The sequence below is a fragment of the Crinia signifera genome, chromosome 7 (assembly GCF_055691185.1).
Source record: "Crinia signifera chromosome 7, ASM5569118v1, whole genome shotgun sequence".
Classification (NCBI taxonomy): Eukaryota; Metazoa; Chordata; class Amphibia; order Anura; family Myobatrachidae; genus Crinia; species Crinia signifera.
Genome location: NC_139223.1, coordinates 95216596 through 95239528, shown reverse-complemented (window position 1 = coordinate 95239528; position 22933 = coordinate 95216596). Strand labels below are relative to the sequence as shown.

The following is a 22933-nucleotide window of genomic DNA, read 5'->3' as shown; positions in this document are numbered from 1 at the left end:
CATATAAGAGTCTATTTAATTGTTTTCACTGTTATGTATTACAGGGGCTGGCGGGTTGCCATAGCTACCACCTGCATTGATACGGTAACGCCCGATCTGATAGGCGGGACGCATACTGACGTGAGGCGGCGGCAGGAGTGACGAGGGAGTGAGAGTCCCGACGTCTCCATAGCAACTGCCGGGGTCAATGATACACTTCCGCCTTCAGAACTCGGTGAACACGGAGAAGCAGGGAGGCGGCTAGGCAGACGCGGGAAAGCCGGCGGGCGGGGTAAGTTCAGCACGGGGTATTTATTTCACGATTGTAACACAGTGTGGTTGTCTTGAAGAAGGGGTGAAATTCCCCGAAACATGTAGACGAGTGGTCAATAAATTGGCCGGCACTCTGATGTAGAAACAGCAGGGTCTGGTGCTCATCCAAGTAGTTTAAACAGTATCCCAGGTAGATGTCACTCAGAATAAAGACAGACAAAACGATCGTCTATAGCCAATGTTTCAAGGCTTCAGCCCTTTTATCAAGACTTGATAAAAGGGCTGAAGCCCTGAAACGTTGGCTATCGACAATTGTTTTGTTTGTCTTTTTTCTGAGTGACATCTACCTGGGATATATATATATATATATATATACACATACATGTATACATATATATATATATATTAGTTAAAGATACTAAATAATAGTAGATAAAGATTACATTGCATCTTTGTCTGTATTGTCTCCTACCTCTCTTTTTGCCTTTTCCTCTGCCTGTCTGTACAGTGTCATTCTTTTCTGTCTGTTACTGTGGGGGTTATACTAGTTCACTCTTTCTGACAAATTCCTTCTTAGATGGACAAAACCATGCTCACTGCAGGGGGGGCAGATGTAAAATGTGCAGAGAGAATTAGATTTGGGTGAGGTTTTACTTCAAAGTGAGATCTATATTGCAGTGTAAAAATAAAGCAGCCAGTATTTACACTGCACAGAAACAAAATAACTCACCTAAATCTAATTCTCTCTGCACATTTTGCATCTGCCCCCCTGCAGTGCATATGGTTTTGTCCATCTAAGAAGGATTTTGTCAGAAAGAGTGAACTAGAAGAAGGCCCTGTGTTATTTAATTGTGAACATGACTGGCAAGGCATCTGCTACTAGGGGCTTCTGCTTACTACGTGCAAGTCCTGCATGACTACATTTTCATAGACCTCTGAGGGCATATAACAGTTTTGTACTGCTTGTGATGTTGCTTTCCAGCAGGCTCCTGTGGTATAAGACAGGATGCCTGGTTGGGTGTTGACATTAAAGAGAGTTATGTCGGATTTGTCATAGAGCAGGGAAGTGGTTGGACTTTGTCCTGAACCAGCTTGGACCCCTCCCATCTGGTTTCTAAAAAGTGTCAGTTACTTGTTTTATTGCAGTCTGATGACATTGATGTCACTGTTCCTCTGTTAGAGGAAGAAGAATGTGGTCAGGAGTTTGATGAGGAACTCCCACCAGAGGAGGTTGAGGCCTCCACTCAGGGTGTTGAGATGCTGATACAGGCTGTACGACAGGTGTTACAAGTGCCTGATTCTTATCTGGCTCCTTCACAACCATCTGGGGCACCATCTTCCCCCTTCTCCTGCAGCATGAAACAGAGCTATTGCAGTCTCTGCAACCCATCCCTCTGCCGCCAGAGCACTCCTGGAGGTAATGTGGGTAGTAACTTCAGTCTGGGTCCTGTTTACAGTCTTGTCCTGTGTCAGTCTGGGTCCAGTCAAGTGTCCTATCCTGCTGCAGTCTGGATCTAATATCATTGTCCCGTTGCTGTCCTAGTCCAGGGACCGTCCAGCCGTGGTGCAGCCATTGTCCAGCTGCCGTCTCTGCGGTCAACGTGCAGCCATGGTCCAGCCGTTATCCAGCTGCCCGATTGCTGCGGTCAGTGTCCAGTCTTGGGCCGGTCACGTAAGTGCTCCAGTGGAGCCTGGTTCCTTATTCTTTATTCCTACGGGCAAGCGGCCCTTTCTCCTTAGTTATTATCATTATTATCCTGGTTCTGCTCTCCGTGGTTCGGAGAGGCCCACAACTGTGGGTTTACGCCTGTTTTGGGGTACCGTCACTTTAAGAGTACTATTTTTGTGTAGGGTGTGTTTGGTTTGGTGGCGCCCCATTGTTGCTGTGTTCTGGTGCCTGTGACTCGGTCACGCTCCCCGTCCTTGGCCAGGTGCCGTGAGTTAGGGTGTTTAGTCCAGATAGGCCCTGGTAGTTAGATTCTCCTTTTGGTCCAGTCCCTGACGGTCGCCGTGGGTTTGTCCCCACTTAAAACCTGGTTGCATCGGTGTTGTCAGCAGTTTTCATACCAGTTGTAGAAAACTGTAAGGCGGATTACATCATCTACTCTATCCAGGAAAGTGAGCCCTTTATCCAAGTGTTCCAGTAGTTGATAAATCGTTGGGGAAGGCCTCAAGTTGATCTCATGGCCTCGTGAACCGGCATGAAACTCCCAATATATTTTTTCCAGAACCTGGGATCCGGGGGCTCTGGCATTGGATGCTTCAAGGGCACTGTTGCCTTTTGTTTAATGGCATAGCAATTGAATGGGTGGTGCTGTGAAGACATGGCATTCCATCAGTAGTTGTTACTACAATACTTCGAACATGCACGCCTGTGACTTCTAGTCATTACTAACGTTTTTGGAAGGTGTATATGCTGTGGTGTGAGAAGAAGAGTCTTTCAGCAATAACATTGAGGACAAGCTGTCTCTCCATTTTCTCCAAATGGGATTTGAGGTTTGTCTTCATCTTGGTTCCCTTAATGTGCAGGTCACTGCACTTTCCATTTTTCGAGATTCTCTTTCAGAAGTTCTGAAGTTTCTGCAGGGAGTGTTAAGGCTTCAGCCACCTTTTACTCCACCAACTGCTCCTTGGGATTTCCCCCTGGTACTGCAGTTTCTTCAGTCTCCCATGTTTGAGCCACTAGAACATGCAGACCTAAAATATCTCTATTGGAAAACGGCTTTGTCAATTTGGCTGCACAGTTTTGCTAGATTCTAAGTGCTCTCCCATCTGTGTGAGAGGCTCTGGGATGTCTCTATCATAAGGAGCTTTCCAGCATCCCCTATGGATGAAAGAGAAAATAGGATTTTGGTACTTACTTATAAATCTCTTTCTCTGATTCTGTAGTGGACACTGGACGCCCACCCTATGCTGTTTTTGTATGCAAAAGACTGAGGGGGAAACTTACTAAGATGGGAGTTTTTTTTCAGATGGGATGTTGCTATGGGCAACCAATCAGATTATAGCTATTATCTTCTAGAAGGTGTCAAATAAATAAGAAGTAGATTCTGATTGGTTGCCCATAGCAACATCCCATCTGAATTAGAACTCCCATCTTAGGAAAGTTATCCCTGGTTGTCCTTGGGTGCTGCTGTGTTCTTGGTTGCAGTTTGTTGCCTAGTTGATTGACTTGTATATGTGTGTTTCTGTTTCAAATGCATAGAGGCATATAGGGGGGAGGAGCCAGTCACACATTTAAAGAATTGAAAGTGCCTGGCTCAGCTAATCACCTGTCTGAACCCCTTCATAAGGAACTCTCCAGTGTCCCCTATGGATGAAAGAGAAATACTGTACAGTACTAAAGCTTTCAGAAACTAGCATCTGAAGTCAACATAATATTACTGTTGTGACAGGGACACAGTCAGATGGAGATCTACATATCCGTAAATGGTATTCTAAATGTTTACAGCTTCCACCCCTACGATTTACTTGGTGCAGCACTGACTCCACTCACTGAGAGATGTGTACAGAGGAAGGCTAAACAGTTTGTTGTGTATTGTATATCACAACTACAGACAACAGCTCCATTTGGTGGAGGCAGTATGATATTTTATTGACTGTATCTTTATTTATATATGCTACTGTACCAAGTGATCAGCTACCTTAATCACCCATCTATACCCCATCATAAGGAACTCTCTAGCATCTGCTATGTAATCAAAGAAAAGGATTTATGGGTAAGTACCAAAGTCCTGCTATTAAAGACAAAGGAAAAACATAAAATTTCAGAATGTGATTAATGACTGTATAGATAACTAATTAAAAACTATGGGACTATGGGAGTTATTCAGCATGGATTGCTATTTAGAGAATTTGCAAATCAAGCAACTATCAAACAACTGTGTATGGATACTCTTAGCATCTCGTTTGCATGAGCGAAAATAGCAAATAAAAATGTGACTGTTTTGTAATCACAATGCAGCAACAGTTTGACTGACAGAAAACTGACATTTGGGGGTCAAAACATGCCATTATCTGGGTGTGTCAGAAAAAGCATGGGAGTGTTCAGGCAATTTTAGGGTTGGTCTGTGATGTCAGAGCTGACCACTTTATTACTGTATCAGTTGCAGATTATTGGAAGCCACATACTTTCTCACATATGCAGAGAGGGTAGGCCCTCCTTGATGTGCGGGAATTGCAAATTAATTGCTATTAACCATACATTTGCAATTTTGCATGGTGCGTTTATTTTCTCCTTGGTGGTGGTTTTTGCTCACAGTCCACTGCATTTTCTCTATATAGCTAACCATGCTGAAGGAGGCCCCATATTTTTAGACTGTGCATGTTCCTTATTAGTAATATTTTTTTTATTTTCCAGCATTCTGTCCGTGCCTATGAACACCCAGGATTTATAATGAGACTCATTCTTGACAACGTTTCAATTAAATTTGAACCTGACTTTAATGATTTTGAAATTGTGCTGCTGAATGTTTATGATGTGATGATTAAAGCAGTCAGCCTGGTGCCAAGAGTTGAAACCAAGCTCTTTTCTGAATTGGTGAGTACATTTAACTTCCATTTTCCTCTTATGGGAAAGATTAGGCATCTATGTTGTAGTTAGAATGAGGGAATATGGCGTTACCCATGAAAATAACAAGTACTATAATTTCACATGGTTCATTAATACAGTAAGTAAATATTCCATCTCTATTAAATTCACTAGTAGAAATACAATGGCACAGGGAAAGTCCTTTTGCACATTCTTTATACTAAACATAATTTATTTTTTTGCATAATGTCTATAGTCAAATGATGGCAGAATATGTCACCGAACAGTGAGCACCTGAAGTGTTCAGTCTGGTTTGACTTAGCCTGTTTATTTGGAGTCTGACAGTGGTCAGGTTTTTATCCGCTACTCTCCAAAGAGTTTTGGTCTTTGATCCTGCACCCCGCATTTAGCGGTTCATTGAGTAAGTGCCAAATGTGGTTGGTAGTAATTAGGTGGACACTGGCAGAAGTGTAAGTAGTTAACTGGCTCAACTAAGCAAAGGTGAGGCTGAGGCAAAATTAATTGGCCAGGTAGAAAGTGAGCACTGGCAGCAAACAGTAACAAAGAACAGTCCATGTTTGGGGCAGAACGCAGCACATGGTAATACTAGAAACTGATTACTCAGCTATTTACCTGTTGGTAAATTGACAGAAGCAGTAACATCCCCTTCTGCAGTTAAAAGGCAAAAGAATGAAGTTATGGCCCTTTTGAAATACACCCCTTGATCACTCACATTACATAGTTACATAGTTACACAGCATTTCCATTATCGAGGTTTTTGCTAACCTCTTCATAGAACCCTAGTAGATTAGTTTGGCATGAACGATTTTTCACGAACCCATGTTGGTTAGTACTGAGTAGACGGTGATGGTATAAATATTCCTGGATACCATCCCTTAAAAATCCTTCAAATAGTTTACCCACAATTGATGTTAAACTAACGGGTCTGTAATTAGCAGGATCTTCCTTTTTTCCTTTTTTGAATATTGGCACTACCTCTGCTATTCTCCAATCTTTTGGTACTATACCTGATGCTAGTGACTTGCTAAAGATATAATGTAGGGGGGTAGCTAGTTCATCCCTTAATTCCATTAATACCCTCGGATGAATCCCATCTGGCCCTGGTGATTTATTTGTTTTGAGTTTGCTTAGCCTCAGTGTTATTTCCTTCGGCGTGAAATCCACAATGAGATCTGGCTTAATTGTCCCGTTTGTGGTAAATGTTCGTTCCACAGTCTGCTCTCCCTTAGTAAATACTGATGAGAAGAACTCATTTAACAGTTTTGCTTTTCCCTTGTCCTCAGTAATGTTAGGAGTTGCTAGGACAGCACGACAGAAATATAATTGCTGGAGGCACAGACGGACAGAGGCAGGCTGGATGGAACTCACTGCTTTACTCAGGAACAGGTACAGGATGCATACAGAAACGAAATCAAAAGCAAGATAACTGACTCAGGAACTCAGGATACATGGACTCAGGATACAAGGATTCAGGATAATGGCAAAAGAAGCTCTTAGCAAACAAACATGAAGCTCACAAACCAAAAGCTATCAAAGGCCCTGAGCTCAGGGCCAATGCCTCTTTTAAAGCAGCTCAGACCAATAGCTGCAGCACATGGAGACAGGCCCACAATTACTCACATGTGCTGCAGCTGGGTATAGCACTCCGAGAACAGCCCAGCTGATTACACCAGCTGGGACTGTCCTCAGAAAGCACAACGCTGCATGCAGGGCCAAACAGCAGCACCTCTGGCCACACAGTGGTACTGCAGGATGCAAAAACCAGCAGCAGCACCTCTGAGTAACCAGAGGCACCGCACACAGACCAAAATGGCAATGCTGCCATAACATAATGCCCCCCTTGAGAAGGCGGATTCCAGACGCCTTAGGAAAGTTCATGACGATGCCTCTTTTAATGATTTTGTTCAGTTCCCAAAAATTTTTTTCCGGAATGACCGCCACCGTGACGGCTCTCCAGAGAGACGGGATCTCATGCCCGTAGGCAAGAGCAGAAAGAACCCCTCCTGGGTCAACGATGCAAGGACCCCCTTCTGGGGCTGGATCATCACAGACCTCTGGCACTTCGGATGGACCCTCACGGACCTCTGGCACTTCGGATGGACCCTCACGGACCTCTGGCACTTCGGATGGACGCTCACGGACCTCTGGCACTTCGGATGGACGCTCACGGACCTCTGGCACTTCGGATGGACCCTCATGGACCTCTGGCACTTCGGATGGACCCTCATGGACCTCTGGCACTTCGGATGGACCCTCACGGACCTCTGGCATGGCAAGTGATAGTGTACTAAAAGAAAGGACATTGCGACTGACAGCCGACACGGCAGCTCTCAATTTATGCTCCATAACATGGGCATTAACGGACTCAGGCCCGGAGGCCACGGAGGCAACAGACTCAGGCCCGGAGGCCACGGAGGCAACAGGCTCAGGCCCGGAGGCCACAGGCTCAGGCCCGGAGGCCACGGAGGCAACAGGCTCAGGCCCGGAGGCCACGGAGGAAACAGGCTCAGGCCCGGAGGCCACGGAGGAAACAGGCTCAGGCCCGGAGGCCACGGAGGAAACAGGCTCAGGCCCGGAGGCCACGGAGGCAACAGGCTCAGGCCCGGAGGCCACGGAGGCAACAGGCTCAGGCCCGGAGGCCACGGAGGCAACAGGCTCAGGCCCGGAGGCCACGGAGGCAACAGGCTCAGGCCCGGAGGCCACGGAGGCAACAGGCTCAGGCCCGGAGGCCACGGAGGCAACAGGCTCAGGCCCGGAGGCCACGGAGGCAACAGGCTCAGGCCCGGAGGCCACAGAGGCAACAGGCTCAGGCCTGGAGGCCACGGAGGCAACAGGCTCAGGCCCGGAGGCAACAGCGTCCTCCTCCTGCGGCTGGACAGAACCCCCTCCTGGGGCTGGACAGACGGAACCCCCTCCTGGGGCTGGACAGACGGAACCCCCTCCTGGGGCTGGACAGACGGAACCCCCTCCTGGGGCTGGACAGACGGAACCCCCTCCTGGGGCTGGACAGACGGAACCCCCTCCTGGGGCTGGACAGACGGAACCCCCTCCTGGGGCTGGACAGACGGAACCCCCTCCTGGGGCTGGACAGACGGAACCCCCTCCTGGGGCTGGACAGACGGAACCCCCTCCTGGGGCTGGACAGACGGAACCCCCTCCTGGGGCTGGACAGACGGAACCCCCTCCTGGGGCTGGACAGACGGAACCCCCTCCTGGGGCTGGACAGACGGAACCCCCTCCTGGGGCTAGACAGACGGAACCCCCTCCTGGGGCTAGACAGACGGAACCCCCTCCTGGGGCTAGACAGACGGAACCCCCTCCTGGGGCTAGACAGACGGAACCCCCTCCTGGGGCTAGACAGACGGAACCCCCTCCTGGGGCTAGACAGACGGAACCCCCTCCTGGGGCTAGAACATCGGGCTCCTTGGCGGGGACCGGATCATCGGGCTCCTTGGCGGGGACCGGATCATCGGGCTCCTTGGCGGGGACCGGATCATCGGGCTCCTTGGCGGGGGCCGGATCATCGGGCTCCTTGGCGGGGGCCGGATCATCGGGCTCCTTGGCGGGGGCCGGATCATCGGACCCTCTGGCGGAGACCGGATCATCGGACCCTCTGGCGGAGACCGGAACATCGGACCCTCTGGCGGAGACCGGAACATCGGACCCTCTGGCGGAGCCCGGAACATGGGACCCTCTGGCGGAGACCGGAACATGGGACCCTCTGGCGGAGACCGGAACATGGGACCCTCTGGCGGAGACCGGAACATGGGACCCTCTGGCGGAGACCGGAACATGGGACCCTCTGGCGGAGACCGGAACATGGGACCCTCTGGCGGAGACCGGAACATGGGACCCTCTGGCGGAGACCGGAACATGGGACCCTCTGGCGGAGACCGGAACATGGGACCCTCTGGCGGAGACCGGAACATGGGACCCTCTGGCGGAGACCGGAACATGGGACCCTCTGGCGGAGACCGGAACATGGGACCCTCTGGCGGAGACCGGAACATGGGACCCTCTGGCGGAGACCGGAACATGGGACCCTCTGGCGGAGACCGGAACATCGGACCCTCTGGCGGAGACCGGAACATCGGACCCTCTGGCGGAGACCGGAACATCGGACCCTCTTGCGGAGACCGGAACATCGGACCTACTGGCGGAGACCTGGACTTCGGACTCACTGGCGGAGACCTGGACTTCGGACTCACTGGCGGGGACCTGGACATCGGACTCACTGGCGGGGACCTGGACATCGGCTATGACATCGGCCACCTCTCCTGGGAACACCCCATCAGCTACGGGATCGGCCACCTCTCCTGGGCTGAGGCATCGGATGCAGCTTTGGGGAGGTGCACATTGGACACCACTCCGGAGGCCTGCACCCTCCGACACAAGCCTGCCAGAATACGGGCCAGGTCTCTGATCTTCAAGGCTTTGATGTTGTTTAGGCTCCATAGCAAGATACAGTACACTGTTCCCCCTCCAGCAATTCGGTATGGCCTTTGATAATGTTAGGAGTTGCTAGGACAGCACGACAGAAATATAATTGCTGGAGGCACAGACGGACAGAGGCAGGCTGGATGGAACTCACTGCTTTACTCAGGAACAGGTACAGGATGCATACAGAAACGAAATCAAAAGCAAGATAACTGACTCAGGAACTCAGGATACATGGACTCAGGATACAAGGATTCAGGATACAAGGATTCAGGATAATGGCAAAAGAAGCTCTTGGCAAACAAACATGAAGCTCACAAACCAAAAGCTATCAAAGGCCCTGAGCTCAGGGCCAATGCCTCTTTTAAAGCAGCTCAGACCAATAGCTGCAGCACATGGAGACAGGCCCACAATTACTCACATGTGCTGCAGCTGGGTATAGCACTCCGAGAACAGCCCAGCTGATTACACCAGCTGGGACTGTCCTCAGAAAGCACAACCCTGCATGCAGGGCCAAACAGCAGCACCTCTGGCCACACAGTGGTACTGCAGGATGCAAAAACCAGCAGCAGCACCTCTGAGTAACCAGAGGCACCGCACACAGACCAAAATGGCAATGCTGCCATAACAAGTAACACTTTTTCCACTAGTATCAGTTAGTGGGCCTATGTTTTCCTTAATTAAACGTTTACTATTTATGTATTTAAAAAACTTCTTTGGGTTTGTTTTGCTTTCAGCGGCTATGCACTCTTCATATAATATTTTAGCTGCTTTGATTAACCCTTTACAAGTTTTGTTTGATTCTTTGTATTTTGCGAACGCCTCCTCATTCAAGTTATTTTTATAGAATTTAAAGGCTCTGGTTTTATTGTTGATAGCTGACCTTACTTCTTTGTCCAACCATGGTGGCTTTTTTTTGTTGAATTTACCTTTAGTTACTTTAGGAATGTATTCAATAGTTAGTGAATCAAGCTAATTTTTTAGAGTATCCCCCATTTCCTCTGCATTTTTTCCCTCCATAACCGTTTCCCACCCAATTCCTGTTAGGGCTTCCCTGAATAATTCAAAGTTCGCTTTTCTGAAGTTTAGTATTTTTGCAGATACTTTTTGATGTAATTTACTGAAGTTGATTTCCAGTGAAACCATATTGTGATCACTGTTCCCTAATTGTTCAATTACTTTTGTGTTTGAAACTAAGGGGGAAATTTACTAAAGGAAATTTGTAAAAAATAGGTATATTTGTATTCAGAAATACACTTATTTTTGACATTTACTATCCCGAAAATACGGCTATTCGTATTGATAGCACATCAATACGACTACGAATTGCCGTATTTTCGGGATAGTAAATGTAAAAAAATAAGTGTATTTCTAAATACAAATAAACCTATTTTTTTACAAATTTCCTTTAGTAAATTTCCCCCTAAGTCTGTGTTATTTGTTAATACTAAGTCCAAGAGTGCCTCATCACGAGTTGGAGTTTCTACCGTTTGTGTAATAAACTGGTCTTTAAGTAAGCTTAAGAACCCATTGCTTCTTGCTGATTTACCTGTTTCGTTTTCCCAATCAATGTCGGGTAAATTAAAATCCCCCATAATTAATACCTGACCCTGATTTAATGCTTGTTTGATTTGGTTTAAAAGAAGAGACTCTTCCCTTTCGTTTATATTTGGTGGTCTATAGAATACCCCTATTATAAATTTGTTTTTTGTTTTTTTTATTATTGTCGGTTATCTCTGCCCACACTGTCTCCGAGTTGTCTTCTTCCAGGTCTGTGCTCATATTTTTCTCACATGATGTTAAGTTATTATTTACATATAGGCACACACCCTGTAGAGTGTATATCCCTCCATGTTTAATGCCCAGTCATGCGACTCATTACACCATGTTTCTGTAATACCAATGATGTCGTAGTCGTCCCTACTGATCACCGTTTCTAGCTCCCCGATTTTACTCACTAAGCTTCTTGCTTTAGCCAGTAAGCATTTTAATTTATGTTTATTTTTAGATATGGCTCTAATATTGTGATTAGTTTCACCCCAGGACCCATTTGAATTCTTTACTAGCTTCCTCTTTCCCCTCTCCCCTTCAATAGACTCTCTACAGGCCTCCCCACCATGCACACTGCCTGCCCTCTTTATAGTTCTGGGAATTCTTCCTCTGTCCTTCCCTCCTTCCCGTATACTAAGATCATCTGTACCTAAGAACTGTAATGGGGTACCGTGACTGTTACAACATAACATTTTATTACATGACATTCCTGATGCACCCTGAGAGTTACCCCCGATTATACCCTTGTTATGTCCCAGGACTTTGTCTATGTCTCCCCCCCCCCCCCCCATCTCCTTCCCCCATATGATTCCTGATCCCAGTCCGGCTTCTCTCCCTGATGGTCCCATAATGTCTTGCTGCACCCACCCCCCCGTCGCCTAGTTTAAAATCTCCTCCAACCCTCTAACCATCCTTCCCCCCAGCACCGCAGCCCCCTCCTCGTTCAGGTGCAATCCATCACGGCAAAAAAGATGGCGCCTGACCGAGAAGTCCGCCCAGTGTTCCATGAACACGAATCCCTCTTTCCTACACCAATCCTTAAGCCCACACATTTACCTCCCTGATCTCCCTCTGCCTCCCTGAGCTAGCGCGTGGCACTGGTAATATTTCAGAGAAAATTACCCTAGATGTCCTCGCCTTTAATTTCTTACCTAATTCTCTATACTCTTTCTTGAGGACATCCCACCTACCATTGACTCTGTCGTTGGTGCCGATGTGCACCAAGACCGCCGGGTTGCTCCCAGCCCCTCCCAACAATCTGTCGACTCGGTCCGCGATGTGCCGTACCCGAGCACCCAGGAGGCAACAGACGGTGCGGCGATCGCGGTCCCGATAGCAGATTGCCCTGTCTGTTCTCCTAATGATGGAATCCCCTACCACCACTATCTGCCTTGGTACCTCACTAACTGTCATCCCGTTTGAGCTAGAGAGACCGCTCCTCTGGTTGCTAGAGGGAGCAGTCTCCTCCAGCTCCATCATTTCGTCTCTATCCTCCCCCGAAACTTCATCCAACCGGGCAAATTTGTTCGGGTGTGATAGATCCGAGATGTCGTTCCTGTCCCTCCTGTCCCTCTTGTTTCCCCTTCTAACCGTGACCCAGCTGACTGCCTGATCCTCCTCCTCTACCAGTGACCCCATCTGCAACTCCTCCACCGTTCTATTTAGGCTTTGCTCAAGATTGTAAATGTCTCTCAGTCGCTGAACGGCCCGCTCTAGATCAGTGACCTGGGCTTCCAGGGCGGACGTTCGCTCACATCTCGTGCAGATGTATTCGCACTGGGACTCTTGCTCCAGGTGCGCATACATCTTGCACAACATGCACTGAGTGAGATTCTCAATCAGGGCCACACCCATTTTATCTACCTCCCTGCGACTAACCCCCTAGTATACAATAGAGAGTTAAATTACAATGCAATTACACACTACAAGTTAATTTCTATCAAAATATAAGAAAGTTGATACTTATCTGTTCCTGCAGCTGTGTCACACTCCTGGTGTCCTCACACCTGATGTGTCTGCAGCAGCAACAGTAAGGCTCTAATCTTGTCCTCTGGTCTCCTGCTGATACTGGCTGTCTTGCAGTCTGCTGACACACTACTCTGTATCTGTCCGCTTCCTCTGTAATTTCTTCCAGTTGCACGTTTTCCTCAGTAGCCCACTCTCAGATCATTTAGCACACTATCTGTACTTTGTGGACCCTTTAACAGGTCAGGCACCTGGGCTTCAAGGAAAGAAAAAAAAACAGAAGGGACAGAAGGACAGAAGCCTCTTGCAACCTGGTTTAACCCCTTCCTGGATGTAACTGTAATTACCAATGGTGCATCTTATCCAGTAAAATCCACCACTGCGTGAGTAAGCCAGATGCTGTCCCTGAGACTGCAAAGGCTTCACTGTAACTAGCAGTGACTTCCTATTGGAAGTCCTACATATCAGTCACATACTCTACAGGCCGTCCCATTGGGAGGCGTTACCTCCCTCCGGGAGTACCAGTCTCCGGCTGCAATAGGCAGAGAGCTGGCTTCTTGTATGAAACCACTCCCTGCATTGCCATGCAGCCCAATTTGGCTTCAATGGGCTGGAGTCGGTGCAGTCCGTAGAAGCTTAGTGTGCAGTAGCAAGTTGGTGACAGTACATGCGCCAGTGCTGGTGCATGTCAGCTTCATTATGCAGGTGGAAGGACGCGTGCATTGGAGGCGGCTGTGGCAGCAGGGACTCTCCTCCAGCAGTCACCCTACAGATTACCACCCCCCCTTTTTTTCTTCTTTGTGCAATAAAATTACTGCATTCAATAGAAATGTACAGAATACTTTTGTTTAAGTTCCATTATGAACAATTGAGTGATCATCTCATTTACAACCAAAACCTTTATGCTTTTTATTAGTGAAACTGTATATGTACCATTTCTGACTATGATTATGTGAATTTAGTCTTGAAAATTAAATATGCAGCTTTAATAATAATTTGATTGGGCAAATAATTCCAAATATGAACTCAGGGGGCGAAATGTAATAGGTTGAGATTTTTAGACTTTTGCGATTTTTGGTCAAAATCGTCCAAAATCGCATTTTTTCTAAAAATCGCACATGTAATAGGGTGCGAGTCGCGGGAAAAATCACATATTTTCCCGCGAATGCGCACATTTTAAAGATGGGATTTTCAGTCACACTGAAAATCACATCGAGATGTTTTCCCATTGTAAACTATAGAACTCGCATATGTAATAGGATGCGAGTTCTAAAGTCGCATATGGGACCTTACCAAAAACCGCAAAAAAAATAGACCAGCTTCTTGCTGGTGATTTTTACAGAACAATGCACAAATCTTTGTGATCTGTGCATGGTTCTGTCCAAAAAAAGGCTAAAAGTTAAAGTTAAAAAAAACGGCGTGGGGTCCCCCCTCCTGAGCATAACCAGCCCCGGGCTCAAAGAGCCGGTCCTGGTTTCATAAAATCAAAGGAACAATCAAGTTGGGGTTCCCTGGATTTTATAAAACCAGCAACAGGCTCAAGGGCCGGTCCTGGTTCCCAAAATACGGGGGACAACAGTAGCGCACTCAGGGGGGGTTTCCGAGTACCCAGAAACCCCCCCAGGAATCTAAGGGCCACTGTCTGAAAGCTGAGGGTCCCCTCTTTCCAAGAGTACAAGAAGTTTTAAAATCGGACCTTGGGAACCGGAGAGATCTGACTTCAAAGCAGTGGTCCCCATCCAAGCCTGTTAATTGCTGTTCCCAGTCAGATATTTCAGGTTCTGTCTAACGTAGAGTTTTTCTGAGGATATATTCCAAAATCTGTGACTCTCCCCCTTTGAAGGACACTTGAAGCTTGTCTCTACTGTTCCCAGAACCAGAGATATCAGCCTTCAAGCAGCTGGTTGCTGCTCCAGCTCCACACACCTGGTATGTAGTTTTATATACTCCTTGGCAGATTGCTCTGCCTCCTGAACTCTGATCCCCTCGTCCCCAACACCATTTGGTAGGTGTGATTCTCTAGTTTTTAATTCCATTAAAATCTAAGAAATCTATTTCCGGGAACTGGAGATATTTGCAGTCAAGCAAGTTGTCCTCCCACCAGAAAATTATGAATAATAAGCCCACTCCACTATACACCCCTCCTCTGCATATTAAACATCCCCTACCACCCTGGAAGTTATGTATCAGGGCCCCTTCATTCAGCCCAATGCCCCCTTCTCCCACCATCTGTGCAGTAAAGGGGTAATTAGTGGAAATTACTGATCCAGGCCCTACATGCTGAGTGGTTGATATAATACCCCCTACCACACGCGGGACATCAAAACATATACTGGGTCACCTAAGTGTCCATCTCCGTACTTTGATCCGCACCTCTGGAAACCCCCTTCTGAAAATCCTGCGTTTGCCCCTGGACAAAATGACTGGGGGTCCCCGTATTTCAAGAACCAGCACCGGGCCCAACCAGCCAGCAGGGTAATGCCACAGCCGGGGGGAGACTTTTTATACAAGTCTTAGGGTGACCCAAACCGGCATGCTGGTTTTCAAGGACCATGATTGGCTGATGGTCGGGCCTAAGTCCCGGTCGGGGGGCGGAGCCCCAGATGTAAACAGAAGACCGGAGGACGGTGATTGTGGGAAAAATGCTGCAGGGCTCCGGGGGAAGCGCTGAAGACGTCTGCGGTGAGTATGATTTCTCTCCACAGCCTCCCCTCTGGATTCTACTGGACAAGGGGACCGAAGCTTCGTGTCAACATAGGTGAGTATTGGATGAATTAAAGTTGTACTGTCTGTGTTTTTATTTAACTATTTGTAGTACTGTGGAACTACTAGTCCCAGCGGGCCCTTTATTGCCCCACATGCTGGGACTTGTGGTTCTCCAAGTCCCTGCATGTGGTGCAGGCTTGCTGGGACTCATAGTTCCACAGCAATACACAATAGGATTTTATCTATTTTTTTAAACTATTAATCAGCTCAATGCCCACAGCCCAGGGGCATCGAGGACAGCCCCGGGCTTCAGCATGGGCAGGTAAGTTCTGGAGGGGGGGACCCCTTCTTTGGGGGGGTCCCCACTCCCCCAGGGCCCCTGCTCATGATGACCGGTCAGAGGGCTGAATGCTTTGGCCGGGGGGACTTGTATAAAAAGTCTCCCCCCGGCTGTGGCATTTCCCTGCTGGCTGGTTGGGCCCGGTGCTGGTTCTTGAAATACGGGGGACCCCCAGTCATTTTGTCCCCCGTATTTTGGGAACCAGGACCGGCCCTTGAGCCTGGTGCTGGTTTTATAAAATCCAGGGAACCCCAACTTGATTGTTCCTTTGATTTTATGAAACCAGGACCGGCTCTTTGAGCCCGGGGCTGGATATGCTCAGGAGGGGGGGACCCCACGCCGTTTTTTTTGTTTTTGTTTTACCCAAAATCGCATATATGAAAATGCGCACATTTTCATGACTGAAAAACGCCCCAAATCGCGGCAAATCGCATTTTTTGCCGCTAATTCGCATCTCATTACATATGCGAATTTGCAGCAAAAAACGCGATTTTTAAAGGTGCGATTTCTGGCGAGTTTGGAACTCGTCTAAAAATCGCAACCTATTACATTTCGCCCACGATCTCACATACAGTAATCCATCTATTTATTTAAAAAAAAAATTACAAATATTGTAGCTATAGGTATCATAGGCAAGCGCAGGGGAGATTACCGGTTGCCAATAACACAATTCCCTTTCTCCCGGCAAGTGGCCCAAATCATGACTACATTAAAAGTAGTAAATAATATAATTTTACCAGAGCTACAGCCACAACATAAAGGGATAGAATGAAGCTGTGGCTCATGCCCAATTTAAAGCAGCTTTTGATACCAAGACTCCTGTGTGAATAGGTGCGAGTTGGTGCGATGTGTTTAGTCCTGAAAATGTGCGATTTTCATGTCTGAAAATCGCACGTTTGCAGGAAATCGCAAATTAAAAAAAAAAACCAGCGCGGGGTCCCCCGCCAGAGCATAACCAGCCCCGGGCTCATTGAGCCGGTGCGGGTGACATAAAATCAGGGTACCCGACAAATAGGGGTCCCCTTGATTTAATGAAACCAGCACCAGGCTCAAGGTCCGGCGCTGGTTCCCAAAATAAGGGGGAAAAAATGACTAGGGGTCCCCTGTATTTTAAGAACTAGCACCGGACCCAACCAGCCAGCAGGGTAATGCCACAGCCGGGGGACACTTATTATATAAGGTCCCGCAGCCAAAGCATTATCCCCCTGGCTGGTCAGCATGGGCAGGGGTCCTGGGGAAGTGGGGACCCCCCCAATGAAGGGGTCCCCCCCCTCCAGGACTTACCAGCCCATGCTGAAAGTCTGGGGCTGTCCCCGATGCCCCTGGGCGGTGGGCATCGGGCTGATGGATAGTGTAAAAAAATAGAAGTAAAACTATTGTTTTCTACTGTAGAACTATGAGTCCCAGCAAGCCTACCCCGCATGCTGGGACTTGGAGAACCACAAGTCCCAGCATGCGGGGCATTAAAGGGCCCGCTGGCACTTGTAGTTCTACAGTACAAAAAATAGTTAAATAAAACACACTGACACCCTGAAAAATAAAAGTTTAATACACACATAACACACACACTGATACTTACCTACCTTGAGCCCGTAGGTCGGTCCCTGGATCCTGGGTCCGGGCTCCAGGGCAGAAGAGTCCGGTTCCGGGGCCTTGTTCCTGGTTCCGGGGCTGGTCCTGGGGTTCCGGGGCTCCAGGGCTGATGTCTCCGGGGTCCAGGATCCGAAGAAGTCCAAAAGGGGTACCTGAGGAAGGAAATCCTAATCACCTGGTCCCCGGCGACGACCTCGGCATCCTCTCCGGCAGACGCGCTGCTCCCGGCTAGTACCCGCTCACGGACTGGAGAGGCGCAGAGATGTTTCATCTTCCGCGCCTTTCCTCCGGATGTTTCTATTGGCCGCCTAGCGGCCAATCAGGAGCCGACTTTCAGGAGCCGAAAGTCGGCTCCTGACTGGCCGCTAGGCGGCCAATAGAAACATCCGGAGGAAAGGCGCAGAAGATGAAACATCTCTGCGCCTCTCCAGTCCGTGAGCGGGTACTAGCCGGGAGCAGTGCGTCTGCCGGAGAGGATGCCGAGGTCGTCGCCGGGGACCAGGTGAGTAGGATTTCCTTCCTTAGGAACCCCTTTTGGACTACTTCGGATCCTGGACCCCGGAGACATCAGCCCTGGAGCCCAGGACCCCGGAACCAGGACCAAGGCCCCGGAACCGGACTCTTCTGTCCAGGAGCCCCGGACCCAGGATCCAGGGACCGACCTACGGGCTCAAGGTAGGTAAGTATCAGTGTGTGTGTTATGTATGTATTAAACTTTTATTTTTCAGGGTGTCAGTGTGTTTTATTTAACTATTTTTTGTACTGTAGAACTACAAGTGCCAGCGGGCCCTTTAATGCCCGCATGCTGGGACTTGTGGTTCTCCAAGTCTCCAAATCGCATACCATTAAATATGCGATTTGTATACTTTTTAATGTGAAAACATCTGGATGCGATGTGCTGCGAAAAGCAGCCATCGCATTTCCAGTGTGTCCAACTTGTTGGCCAAAATCGCACTTTTTTCACATTTTAGCAGCTCATTAAATATGCGAAAATGGAAAAACATGCGATTTCGGCCGTTTTTGCGAAAAAAATCGCAAAAAAAAACAAAACGCAAATCATAGAATGTCGCCCAAAGTTTTATAAGTTCAAGGTGACATTGGGTACTTGTTTCCTATCTGGGCGCCCAGGTTTTCAACGTACGGCACCGTAATGAAATCGGATCGCATCGCATCGGATTCGGTACTCGATGATGTACGATGGCATACGATGCTATCCGATCCGATCCGATCTCATTTTAAATCGGATCGCATCGCATGCGGTGGCGCGATCAACCCCGATTTTTACATTGGAATCAATGTTAAATGGTCCCTGAGACCCGATTTTACATTGATTTCAATGTAATAACCCCGCAAACCCACGATTTGTATAGGAAACCCCCCCTGATGGTTTAAAATGCGCCTCCATTGTTAACGCCACCCCAGTATTGACGTAAACCCGAAGCGTGGCGAGCGGCGGCGGTACGCGTCCTCCGACTTTTTCATACCCCCACTATCCACGTCGGCGTGGAGTTGAGAATAGAATAGTGTGGCGAGCGCAGCGAGCCACCGAGCCCGAAGCGTGGCGAGGGGACGCGGATACCTGTGAAGCCCGCGAGGGGACACGGATACCTGTGAAGTATCCGCATCCCCTCGCGGGGCTCGGTGGCTCGCTGCGCTCGCCACACTATTCTATTCTCAACTCCACACCGTCGTGGATAGTGGGGGTATGAAAAAGTCGGAGGACGCGTACCGCCGCCGCTCGCCACGCTTCGGGTTGACGTCAATACTGGGGTGGCGTTAACAATGGAGGCGCATTTTAAACCATCAGGGGGGGTTTCCTATATATCCTATGGGCCAACCATAAAAGCGGGAACGAAATCGGATCGCATCGTTCAATATCGTGTATGTGCATTTGTGGTATCCGATGCGATCCGATTTTTATACGGAGAATAGCATGGTGCGCAATTAACGTAGCGGGCGCCCAGATAGGAAACAAGTACCTGAAATTGTATATAGCATTATCCGTATATATATTATACCTGACACAAGTGAGCTGACAGGTCCATGCACTCTGCTAACTGCTGGGTTTTCATGCAGATAAACTGTTTTTTAACCAGTCTTCATTTCCAAACCAGGATAATCAGTCAAAATTGAAGTTAAGGCCAATCATCCCTGAAGAGATTGTACAAGAACATAAGAGAAAAGTGAAGGAATATGTCACTTTGGAGAGCTTCTTGCCAAAGGAACACTTAAAATTGTACGATAAGTACAGCTTCTTGGTAACCAAACAAGCAGATCTGGATGTGGATCAGTTCCTGGCTGAGGAACATACATTTGAGGAAATAATGAGGGAGGTTATGAAATATCAAAAGCTCACAGATGAAATACAATACAATTCAAGAAAGGTAATACTTTTATTGCTGTTTGAAAGATCCATGAGTAACCAATGTATAATTTAATCTGAAGAAGAGGGTAAATCTTCTTCTCCTCCTTCTCCTCCTTCTCTTATATGTTAGTTGGGCACCCACTATAGTAAGTACGCTCATACCCCCACTATCCATGTCAGCATGGAGTTGATCTTATATAGTGTGGCGAGCCCAAAGCGTGGCGTTGCGGAACCGAAAAACTAAGCCAATAGCTTAGTGGGCGCCCAATTAACATATAAGTACCAATTGATCTAATTATTTTTTTAAAATATTTATTTATTTATTGCTAAATTATAATAATTATAAAACTATATCATACATACATATATCATCTTCTTTAATACAACTTAGTTACATTAATCTTTACATTCATATACTTATTTCTTTACTATCTTCTCTATATTTCCTCCTTTTTAATCATAGGTATATCTTTTATTTAATTTTACTGATCTGTTGCCCACTCTTCAGAAGGGGTCCATGCCCAAGCGTAGTGCCTCCTAACTAAACCAGGCCGTCGATTGTATTGTTTGTTTTAAAGAGTTTTTCATATCGGGTGACAATTCTTTAATATGAGGTAGCCATATGGATAAGAATTTGTTTACTTTTTCTTCCTTGTTCAATAGCATCTCCACCCAATCCATTTGAAATAAATATGTTATTCTAGGTTCTAATATTTTTATATTCAGGGTCTTAGATGAGATCCATTGAGATTAAATTGTTTTGTGGGCTGCCGCAAATATTTTTGCCAGCAATGTCCTTTGTCCTGATGATACCCTTTTTTTGATAGAGATTGGAGCGATATCTGATAAAACCCATTCTGGTGTGAGTGAGCAACAGACTTTATATTTGGACCAGATATATCTTTTAACTTCTGTCCAGAAGGCTTTAACCTCTGGGCATTGCCACATACAATGATATATATCCGCCTTCAATGCCTTGCATTTGAGGCAGGTTGAGTCAGCAGCTAGGCCCATCTGCATTCTGTTTTGGGGGGTATAGTATGCCCGATGTAATAATTTATACTGCATTTCTGCTTATGTTGCTGATACCAGAGCTTTATTTAACCGTACAAAAGCTGTTAATAGCATGTGCCTCGATACGTTAGGTAGGTCTGCTTCCCATTTTACCAGACCTGTGTTTAACCCATCTATAACTAGTTGTTTCTTTATATAGGGGTACTACAAGGAGGTTTTGTTTAATTTACTATCGGTGCATTTTATCCTTCTATCCAAGGCTTCTACTTCTTTATTTGTTGCCATATTATTCAGAATGCTTCTGGCATAGCTTCTTAATTGAAAATAGATGTACAAGGGGATTGACATACTATCATATTTTTCACATAGAACTTGGTACGATAGTATGTTTTTACATTCTTCATCCATAATATGGCTCACTAATGATAGCCCTGCTCTGCTGTAGTTCTTTATCAGGTTAGCATTTTGAAGTATGGGTATATTACCTTCACTGTTATAAAATAAGGAGCAGAATTTGGTATTGTGAGTAGACCCTCCAACTCTGGTTCGTGCCTGTCTCCAGGCTTTACATGTCGATACCAGTTATATGTTACTTGCTATATTTGGTGGATATGTTGATGGTCTCATGTGCAGCAGACTTGGTAGGGGTATATCGGGACAAAAGGCTTGTTCTAGTGCTAGATTTACATATTTGTCCGTTGCTTGTATCCAGTCTATTGCGTACCTTATATTCGCTGCTATTGTATAACTTTTAATACATCGGAAGTTGATACCTCCTAATGGGGGTTGTTGCGTAAATTTAAACAGTGAGATTCTTGTTTTTTTTTCCTCCCCATATGAATTTACTAAAGCATCTGTTTAACAACTGTATATCAGCCTCTTTCATCAAAAATGGTAGCATTTGTATCATATATAATAGGCGGGGAAAAGATATAATTTAAATCAAGTGGCATCTGCCCATGTAGGATAAAGGGAGGGCTCTCCAGGATCTGAAATCTGCCAATATTATTCGCTATTATAGATGGATAATTTGTAAGTAAGAGACTGGTCTGCCCATAAAAATGGGAATTTGTATGGCCAATCCACTTTTGCTCCCTCATGTAATGCTAATGCTTTCGTTTTTGATTTATTTATGATAAACCCTGAAATCTTCTAAAATTCACCCAATAGACCTAGTACATTGGGGATCGCTTTTTGGGGGTTTTCAAAGTACAAGAGGGGGTCATCAGCATATGCTGACACTTTAAATTTCCCTAGAATCTACTTTTATCCCCTGCCAATCTCTTTGTAAGTGTAAAAGCCTAATAAGCGGGTCGATGGCTAAATTAAATAATAAAGGGGATAATGGGCTACATTGACGTATGCCCCAGATAGATGTATTTAATCCGTTTATTGTTAAAAAAAAGTGGTTGGTGAGGCATATAAGTTTCTGAAGAAAGTTATAAAGCCCACTCCAAACCTTTGTATGTGAAGTACTCTCAGTAGGTGTGACCATAACACTCTGTCGAATGCTTTGTCTGTGTCGCAGCTCACCAGCAAAGATTTACCTTTCATCTGTTGCTGTGTTTGTGTCAAGGCCACTATTACCTGCCTGATATTATGTAACGATGACCTTCCTCTTATAAATCCTGTCTGAGAAGGGTGAAGTAGTTTGATATTATTAATTGCATTCTGTGTGCCACTATAGTAGTTAAGATTTTTAGATCCTGGTTTAATAGTGATATCGGTCTATAGGATGTTACATAATTTGGGTCTTTTCCTGTTTTTAACAAGATAATGATCCTAGCTTGATTAAAGCCTGCAGGTGGTATTTTGCCCGCTAGGATGGAGTTGTATAGAGTGAGTAAATATTTTGTTATTGATGGTAACAGTATCTTGTAGTACTCTACACTTAATCCATCAGGACCAGGAGATTTACCATTAGACATATTATTTATGGCTGTTTTTAATTCTGGTTCTGTAACGGGTTTTACCAGTACTGTATGTCGCTTTCTGATTCTGTCAGTTTTGGTAATTTTGCTCTTTTTATAAAGTCCATTCCTAGAGCTGGGTGATCTGTGGGCTTAGAATATAATTTTGTATAATATTCTAAAAAAGAATCTGCTATATTTTCTGGATTTTTATTTTGATGACCCTGTTCAGATATTATATTCGGTAT

General features: G+C 46.5%; 1 protein-coding gene across 2 annotated transcripts in view; it reads left to right on the top strand.

Moving 5' to 3' along the window:
* Positions 1-22933, top strand: part of DNAH7 (dynein axonemal heavy chain 7) — a 918640-nt gene that overhangs the window by 212513 nt on the left and 683194 nt on the right. For both annotated transcript variants that reach the window (XM_083153498.1, XM_083153497.1), the window contains 2 exons: positions 4613-4792; positions 19511-19780. In XM_083153498.1, the coding sequence (XP_083009624.1) occupies positions 4613-4792; positions 19511-19780 (450 nt within the window). The remainder of the gene's footprint in view (positions 1-4612; positions 4793-19510; positions 19781-22933) is intronic.